Genomic DNA, 9,738 nt, shown 5'->3' on the forward strand with positions numbered 1-9,738 from the left:
GAAAGAGTCATTGTCATGCCCACAGCACTGCTGTGGGTCTGAAAGTTCCCTGCACTGCTTTGGACAAGTGCAGTGATCCCTTTAGGCAGAGAGGCATCCTGAGGGATGTCGGCAGAAATACTGGTGCAGACATTATGGTATCAGCAACGCTTGAGTTTCCTGTTTGCTCATGAGAACTGGTTTTACTATTGTGCTGCATTACTGCATCCACAAGGGTTTTGGCATCCTACAGAGATGTTTACTTGTATGATGTGAAAAAAAAAAAAAAACCTCCTACTAGACTCAGCGAAAGCAACATGCAAAGGGACCAAGAAATACCATGCCAAAAATTGAGACCACACCTTCCATCTCTCAGACCTGAACCATTGCTCTATTTTTTTTTCAGCAGGCAAAATAAAAAGCAACCGCTGGTTTATCGCTGATTAAAGACCCCATATAATTACACTTACCAACATCAGCCCCACTGAGAGCTTTCCCTAATGGCCAGGGTCTCATGTCAATTATCTTTCCATTGATGCTGACTGACTGAACACAGCCCTGAAACCCACGGTTGGTGCCTGCAGCTCTGACCAGCCAATACACACTGGGGGCACCGCCAACGTAGAAGGGAGTCCGGAAAGTAATTTTGCTGTATTGACCCTGAAGGGAAAACAGGACATCATGATGTAGAACAGATATAACATAGGATAACTAATTAAGCCACACTGTGTATAATCAATTTTTTTTCTCCACAAGAATTATGTCAGGGGATAGGCATGGTCCTTATTGGTAATTCCTTTCCAGTAGTCATTCTTCTACTCAATCTGTCACTTCAAATGCTACTTTTTGCATCTGCATCCATCATGATAACATAGACAATTTAATGAAAAATAAAAAGTTTTGAAAATCACTGTGTTCTGGGGAGGGATTGTAATCTGTCTTTTGCCGCAGTTGCTTCCTTTACTTTTGCCAAAATAATTTGTCTTCTAAATTCTAAGCCCTGTGGGACACAGGGCAATGGAATATTGCCTTTTGGATAGAACCCAGCAAGTGCTTAGTCTTGAATAATAAATGATAAAATAAAATTATGAAAAATAACAGTAAAACCCATGACAAAGCATAAACTGACACAACTATGACTTCAGTGGGGTTTTGCTCACTTTGCCAGCACTAAATTTACTCCCCATCTTTTTTTTTTTTTTCACCTCCCCCTGCCTATAGAAACATGCATGTGCAAGTTTACTAACACTGCTACAGTGCACGGGAAAAAACAAACAAACAAATGCCAGTGTTTACCAATGTGTCCTTCTGCCAGCAATGAACTTTAGCCTAAAAGCTCTCTGGATTTTTCTTCTCTGCCCTGCCTCCCTGATATTTATAACAATAAACTATATCCCCACAGCCTGTATTTTTCCAGGCTGGGTAAGCCACGGCTATTGAGTGCAGAAGTTCACTGCAGAAACACATCAAATGGATCTCGGTTTCAGCAGAGAAAAATAATTCAGGTGGAGCTTGTGGCTAAAGAGTACAGATGGTTCATTGTGGTTTTATGCCAGGGCTGTGGGCATACAGCTTTCCAGCTTCTCTCCAAGCACTTGCCATCTTCCATCACTTTTGATGCTCTTCCTCTGCTTGGTCTGTCAAACTCCGCTTCTCTTGTGTGGACACCCTAAGACTGTTCAAGTCAAAATTAACTAGGTCAGAAAAGACTGTCATGCTGCTGAGACTAACCCAGGATATTGTAATAATTAATAGCTGAGAAGGACTCACTGGAGCAGCAATGCTACAAGAGCAGCAAGTCCTGGTGGAGAGCAGCACCTGCAGCGATTGGCTTTTTGTTCTGCTACAGCTGCAGCTAGAAAAATGTGTGTCCACTATCAAAGTCTTCTTGTAATAGACTCTGTGGACCATAACCCTCCTACTAGCCCTTTGTTGCACCTTTACTTCTTCAAATTTATCTTTCTTGGCTATAGGCGATCATTGCCATGCACAGTAGCCAGATGCAGTCCTATCAAAGGACTGTGCAATGGCATTAGTCTTTATTGTACGTATTTTTCCTGATTTGCATTTGTCCCTTGCGGGGCCTCACAGCACTGGTAACACATAGTGACACACAACAGACATTGAAATTCTCTTCTCTGTTATTTTCAGCTGATAAAAACACGACCTGCAGCATTTTTGCCCTTCATTGCCTGCACTTGAAAGTGTAAAGTAGTAAGATGTCTGAAGCTATTTTTTTTCAGGGCTAGGGATGGCATGCCAACAGTGGCTATCAAAAGGAAGAGGAAAGACATTTTGAAACAATATGCAACTGTCTTTTTTCAGTACCTGAATTTAATTTCTGTTTCCTGGTCTGGCAACAGCTAAGCAATCCAAAACATCTTCCTCTATTATATTTTATCCTGGTGACCTCATCTGAAATTGTTGATGTAAGTCAGGGCAGAATGTCTACCTATCTCCATTACTGAGGTTAAATCTATGTCATGGTATATGTGCAATTACATTTCTGTATACAAACCTTGTGTGGCTACACCTGTAACATATATGAATATTTACACATAAACACATATGCATCTAATTTTTCTGAGAAAGCAGAGGAGCTCTCTGAGGCTTGAAAAAGAAAACAATCAGGAAGAGCAGCTGTAAAACCTGGCCAACTTTTAACAGCATCCTGCCTCTGAGAATAGCGAAGTGTAGCAGCAGGACAGCAGATCAAGCATGGAGGATGACAGGGAAATTGTGAGGAGATTCAGCACTAGGACATTTATCCATGTGATTTCTAGAATAAGTATGTGGGACAGGAATCTGTACACTGACCCTGGTTTACTAAATGCCTCGACGTTGACAAATAAAAATGTGCCTTTTAAATCTGATCAGACTTGGGTCATCATAATCTTCAGAGAGCCCAAGGTTGAGCTGCAAGTGCAGGACTACCTACCTGAGATTTTCCTGTCACTGGAGGATCACTGTCCATCCCCAGCCAGCCATTCACCCCGTCTCTGAACAACGTGACAGTGTGCCAGTTCCCCAACTTGATTTTGTTTTCACTCGTTATGACTGCAACTCCAGTGCCACAGTTGAACCTGGGAGAGTGGGACAGAGAGGGCAAGGTGACAATCTTACATTAGTAAAGTAACAGAAACTCAGTTTTAGACTCCAGATATTCCCTTCTCTCCTGGGAACCTCTCTGTTTCACATCACATATTAGCAGACCACAGGAAAATTAGACAGCAGGTCTACATATGATCTGTTCTAAATTTCAAACTTCATTATCTGTCTTCTTGCCTGGAGAAGATTTTGCATCCTCTGGCTGTACCAACTGCATCACAAAGCTTCACAGCAGCTGAAATTGTTTCAAGATGGAGGGTATTAAAATCTCACCTCCTGTTATCACAGTCATTTCTCTTGGGAATTTTTCCAGCTCCCTCATAAAAGGCAGTGCTTAGAGGTGATGGTTGATGAGAAGCTCAACATGAACTGGCAATGTGCATTTGCAGCCCAGAACACCAACCATATCCTGGGCTGTACCAAATGAAGCATGGTCAGCAGGTCAAGGGAGGTGATTCTCCCTCTCTACTCCCCTCCTGTGAGACCCCACCTGGAGTACTGTGTCCAGTTCCAGAGCCCCAAACACAAGAAGGACATGGAGCTCTTGAAGCAAGTCCAGAGAAGAGCCATAAGGATGATAAGAGGGCTTAGCATCTCTCCTATGAAGACAGGTTGAGAGAGTTGGGGTTGTTCAGCCTGGACAAGAGAAGGCTCCTTATAGCGGCCTTCCAGCACTTGGGGCTACAGAAAAGCTAGGGATGGAATTTTTTTCAAGGGCATGGATTGCTAGGATGAGTGATAAGAGTTTTGAACTGAAAGACAGTTGATTTAGGTTGGGTATTAGGAAGAAACTCCTATGTGTGAGGAAGGTGAGATCTTGGAACCAGGTTGCCCATGGAAGTTGCAGATGGCTCATCCCTGGAAGTATTCAAGGCCAGGCTGGATGGGGTTTTAAGCAACCTGGTCTAGTGGGAAGTGTCTGTGCCCATGTCAGGGAAGTTGGAACTAGATGATCTTCAAGGTCCCTTCCAACCCAAACCATTCTATGATTCTATGATAAATCTGTCATTCTATGATTGACAGGAGAGTCATAAGCTTAGGAAAGCTTATGCTTAGGCGTAACCTTAGGAAAGGCAGCGCCTCAATAGATTTTCTGATAATACAGCAGTGAGTCCTGGACTAATGCCTAGCAGAAACTTTTTTTTTTTTTCCTTTACACCAAGGTCTAAGTAAGAAGAGGTGAACAGGGCAGAAGTCCACACACTAAAGAAGAATGAGAGAAAAAAATGTTCATTGAAGTAATACTGTACATTTTGCTCACTGCGTGGGGCAGAAGTCAGAAGCACAACACATATTCATCACATATAGCAAGTCCCAGAAGGCAGCAATGGCTCCTTCTCTTTACATCAGATTTGGGGTGGAGGTTTTACCTGAACTGGATGCTACGGCGAATGATTGCTAGTGACATGAAATCACCACGGCCATGCTCATTTTCTCCACAGTATAGCAGCAAACCATCTTCTGATTCAGCCTGCAATCGCAGCATCAACATGAAAAATAAAAATATGAGCCTCACAGTGATAGAAAAATGAAAGCAACACTAAAGGACTTTTTCCCACAGCTGGGGGGTGGAAAAAGGCAGCATTTTTCAGGTGGAGTTTTTAACTTGCAAACTGGTTGATCAATTTTGAATCCTGTGTTTGAAGAACCTAGAAAAACATTGCCTTAATGCTTAAATGGTGTAAGAACTTCTCTTCTACTTGCAGCATGATGCTATTGGACATTAAAAAAAAGGCCTGAAAGTATTAAAGACAGTCAAACATGTCCCATATGAGATCTCTGAGTACAAAATCTAGCAAGGATGTCCTGGAAAGTATGTTAAGCATAGGCACATCAGACTCACTGTACATGAATACACACACCCTGCTTCACATCCTCTGGGAGCCTGACACTTCTCAAGCCAGACAACCTGTGCAGGCAGGATTTCTCCATATGTGCATGGCAGCTGACACAGTGGCTTTTTGCTGCCATCCTGCATTTTAAGCTGACATATTGCCAGAGGAGTGTCAGATCACCATGTGAGGCAGCAGACTGCTGACAGTCTCATACCCAGGCTGTGAGGCTGTCGAGTCTGACATGGGAGCAGGGCTATATCCACGACCTCAGCCATCCTCCCTACAGGCAGCCCTGCCAGCACTAACACAAGGCACTGTGGGTTTTACACTATAAAGCTGTAGTGTAAGTAGTCCAGTATCTCACATGGTAGTAGTAGCTGGTGTCCCAAACTTCAGAGGTGGAAAATAATGCCTGCTTCAGGCCTGCAGGGTAGGAAAAGAACTCTGGGTATAGGGCATTATTTTGCTCCGTACAAGAAATTCACAGTTTCTTCTAAGCAAAGGTACTGCATGCCACTTCCAAACTGCAATTCACAACATTTTCAGGTGTTATTTAGCCTGTAGCTCATTCACATGGCTATAACCTTGCCAATGTATATTGCCACTGCACTGTAATGCCAGTTATTACTAGGCCCAGGGATACTATCTTGCACTGCCTACCAATAATAGATCAAAATATTTTGTATCAGTTTACCAGCTTAATTGGAATCCATTGAAGGTGAAGTCTGATCTTTAGAGATTAAGACTATGCATAGGTTCGCCACAATTGCATTATAAGTTATACTGAAGCTAAGTTATTGTTCCATCATTCATATCATCAGAATAAGTGAATTAGAGTTACAGCTCTTGGAATTGCTTAAACTTACCCTGAATTCAAGGGTAATTTGAAATGTCTGATAGGAGTTTTTCAGTGGTTCAAAGGTGATGTATGAGTAGCCAGAGAACTGAGGATACTGGATAGTAATATCTAAAAGTAAAGACAGAAGCATGTTATTTAGCACTATTCTCCCATATAAAAATCAATACAAACATTTAGCACTAGATAACACCATGTGAAAATGCAAGGCAGAGTTCCTCTAGAGACAGCCATTAGTCAGCAGCAGTCAACAATCGGTCAACCTATTGCCTTGTCCTCCCACCACCTTTCAAAATTCTTTTATTCCCAAGGACCTGATGAACTTGGAAAGAAGCAAGAAGGCCAAACACTGCTCAACATTTTGATCACTGGCTTCAGTTGAACTTTCTCCAGACTTTCATCCTTGTTACAGAAGGCAGAACACATCTCCTTTGCATTTATTTCCTTTTAAGAATTCTTGTAACACAGAGACAATGAAGTAGTTTTCTGTTTTGCAGGATTGTAAAAACATATGCAGGAAATGTGGCCAGACTCCACACAGCATTAGTCACTGCTGCTCCATAGCTGTTGTGTCCAACATTCACAGGAGCCTTGGATGGCTCACAAGAGCCCAGCATCTTCCAGCACTTCCCCCAAAACAGCTCAGGACAGAAGGTAAAAAGAGTGATGGGGAGAAGAGCATCACTGCAGGCATTTCTCTGTCTCTGGCTGCAATAGTGGCCCTTCATGTTGCTCATGTCAGCTGGCGTTATCAATCCTCACCCTTTGCTGTCTCATGCTGGGGACTGTCCCAGTTTCAGCACAGCAAAAGGAAATCAGAGAGATGTCTTACTGCTACCTTTGTGGCTCATCTTCCTAGGATGCACTGAGGATAGACACAGTTTCAGGCCTGAATTCTTAATTTTGTGTGGATCTAAGCCTAATGAGGAAAGAAGAATGAGGAGCCCTTTTCTGTTTTGCTATTTGAATACAGAGTGGGTTTTTCTTGCACATTTGGATTGGGATACAGTTGTCTGCTTTTTTGTTTGCAAGGCACACATTTTAGACTGAGGTGAACAGAACTGGTGCTGCAAACCTGACTGCAACTGCAGTAGACAGCAATTAACTTATGCCCAGATCACTAGCAGAAATTACTGGACCATGTAGCTGCTGATTGTAGAGAAAAGTCTGTTTCCATTCAGATTATATATTATTTAATAGTATTGGCTGCTGAGGAGAAATTCAGTACAAGGGAATATTGGTACATGATGGTTTACCAAGGAATAACACGCTCCCTTGTGAAAAATAGTGGGTTTGGACTGACATTAACAAACCCATTCTCCAAGTTGTATAGAGTTATGTCAGTTCAAATAAATCCTCAAGTCTTCATACTTGATCAAAGCCAAAAACCACATCTGCAGCTGTTCCATGTGACTGAGTCACAATGGATTGTTCTCAGAATGAACTGTCTTTACTCCAGCATTGGGAGGAGAAGATCAAACACCCTCTATGTCTTCATCCCCGATGCAACACTTATGTCTAACATGAGCCTGCAGAAGAAATGTGTGCCTGATGCTCTACTGTGTGGCAGGGCCTTGAGAGATCAGAGCAGTATGCAGAGGGATGTGTCAGCTCTTTCTTAGCTGGTGGGACAGCACCACTACAAGCAATGTAACATTTGCTTTGCACAAGCTCTGGCATTGATCTGACACCTTGTTCTTGAAACAAGTAGAAAAATAACTCCGGGGGCGTGGAAAGTCATCTGCTTATAGCTAGAAGCTAGACTGGATCACCAGGTGATCAGCTCAACATCAGAGCCAGCAAAAGGGCAAGGTTAGGTCTGCAGAGGGAGTGGACAGGAAGGTGACAAGGGAAGGAGAAGCAGGATAGCTTACTTCAGCTCATCAGACTCTTGCCCTGGCTCAGCTGCCCTGCAGAGCAGTGAGAGGACTCGTGGCAAGTCCTGACTGGGACAACCATACTTCCTCACATTGAGCCAGGCTTCAGGTCATGCTTTCTGAACTGAAGGGGTAGGTTTGTTCCTTCCTTTCCCCAGGCTGCCTGACACAAGTTCTGGGGCTACTACTCCAGCACTTCTGCCCTGCAGACCATGGGGAAAGCCTCCACTGGAGATGGTTTTACAATGGGGAGCTCTGTCTCACATCCCTGCTGCAGGATCAACATAATCTGATGGACCATGCTGGGAATGTAGGTGGTTAAGGGCTTCAGCTGCAGGCAAAAGGCAAGCTTCCTCCTGGAAGCTGTATATGCCATGGGTGGACCCTGTCAGAACTGGGTGCCAACATACCTGGTTCCATCATCCCTCCTAAGTAGGGAGGGGAAGGAGGATCAGTCTCCCCTTCACATGATATTTACATTCAGCTTTATTAAAGAATAACCTCATCTAGTTGAGGAAAAAGAAGTGAAGGGGCTGATGTCTGTACTATGATGCAGAAGCTGCTGCTGTCCTTAGGGATCCATTAAGTCTGGTTGGATATTTCCAGCACAGGCTTGACTTCATTCGTCGTGAAGCTGCTGCTTGCCCGAGACAAAGAGAAGCCAGCAGCAGGCATGCAGAAACCTACCTTCTGCACACATCTCTCCTCCTTTTCCCAAGTTGCAGTGGCAGCGTGAGCCACCCCGGTCATAGTCATTGACACAAAAGCTGTCTGCAGAACAGATGGCCTCATCACAGGAGAGATCAAAGAGGCGTGTGACAGAAGACATGCTGCTCTTCCTCGCTGCCCGAGCTGTAGTTGCCCTCGCTGTGGTTGAAGTCTGTGTGGTGGTGGGAGTAGAAGTACTAGGTTCAGACGTGGTTTCAAGGACCCGTGACAGGAGCCTGGAACTAGACCCTGGTGTGACCTTAGTTTCTACCAGGAATTTTCTGCTGCCTCCTTTGATAGCAGGAAGAGGTCTGAGCTGAAAGAAAATAAACACAAATTCAGTAAAACTTAAAATGCTGCATGGAAATTCAAGTAATACCTTCCACAATACAGATCTGAGGTAACAAATTCATCCTCACCAAAGAAAAAGAAACAGCAACATTACTGTATCCGAGCACATAATACTAGCTATTAAACTCCCTTACAAGATCAGAGACTTTTAAGTATTGAGATTGTAAAGAAAACAGAAATGTCAAAGTGAAATAGTGGTATTTTACCTCTTCTATGTAAATGTCATAGTCTGAGTCATCAATATCAAATCCGTCATCATCACCAGTCACTGTGTCTGTGACATACCGGTGCCCATAGCTTCCACTTCCTAACTCCTCAGAGCCTAAAAAAAAAAAGCAAATGGAATATTCAGTTTGTGTGTTTTTTTCTCTTTATACACAGCAACTCAGATCTTACTACCCCCTGATTCACAACAGCTGAGGTGGTGTTAATGTTCGTCCTGTACAGACAACCCAAGTGTCAACCTGAAGATGGGAGACGCTGTTTAAATGATACACGTGCAACTTAAAGGTAAGACCCTTTTTTCGTCACTTACTGTGTTTCCCAAACAAGCAGGTAAAGCTCAATGTTCCCACTGCAAACAGGCTTTTATCCCTCATGCTTTTAGATCAAACTTTTCTCTTTTTCAAATACACAGTCCCAGATCTCTCTTACTGGTGATCAAATAAATGAAACAGCAAAACAGAAGCATTTCAGTAGGACTTTTCTGGCACTGTCTGCTTAGGACTTTATCTGTCTTCACTGGCTCTAAAGGATTCTGAAATTAGCATCCTAAGTGTATTTTTAGGCTATATTTTCAAACCCAATTTACCACATCAAGAAAAGAATATCAGGTGTTATTCACATACACAATTTGCTTCTGCTTCTCCCTGGAGCACTGAACTGTGCTGTGAATTAATCCATGCTGGAAGTGGCCAGTCTAAACAGCAACAGGGTCCTTGTAGGAAAAATCTCTGCTTTTTGGAGGAGAGGAGAGAAGAGGAGAGGAGAGGAGAGGAGAGGGGAGGGGAGGGGAGGGGAGGAG

The 9,738-nt window shown here is 43.3% G+C and overlaps 1 protein-coding gene across 1 annotated transcript in view; it reads right to left on the reverse strand.

Moving 5' to 3' along the window:
- The window catches only part of EGFLAM (EGF-like, fibronectin type III and laminin G domains), a 62,783-nt gene that overhangs the window by 25,306 nt on the left and 27,739 nt on the right, over positions 1–9,738 (reverse strand). Inside the window, exons 9-14 of the mRNA XM_010008751.1 lie at positions 8,921–9,036; positions 8,343–8,679; positions 5,789–5,889; positions 4,458–4,558; positions 2,918–3,062; positions 450–639 (exon numbers count right to left, since the gene is read on the reverse strand). Of these exons, the coding sequence (XP_010007053.1) occupies positions 450–639; positions 2,918–3,062; positions 4,458–4,558; positions 5,789–5,889; positions 8,343–8,679; positions 8,921–9,036 (990 nt within the window). The remainder of the gene's footprint in view (positions 1–449; positions 640–2,917; positions 3,063–4,457; positions 4,559–5,788; positions 5,890–8,342; positions 8,680–8,920; positions 9,037–9,738) is intronic.

Source organism: Chaetura pelagica, unplaced genomic scaffold, assembly GCF_000747805.2.
Source record: "Chaetura pelagica isolate M959 unplaced genomic scaffold, ChaPel_1.0 scaffold31, whole genome shotgun sequence".
NCBI classification, from domain to species: domain Eukaryota; kingdom Metazoa; phylum Chordata; class Aves; order Apodiformes; family Apodidae; genus Chaetura; species Chaetura pelagica.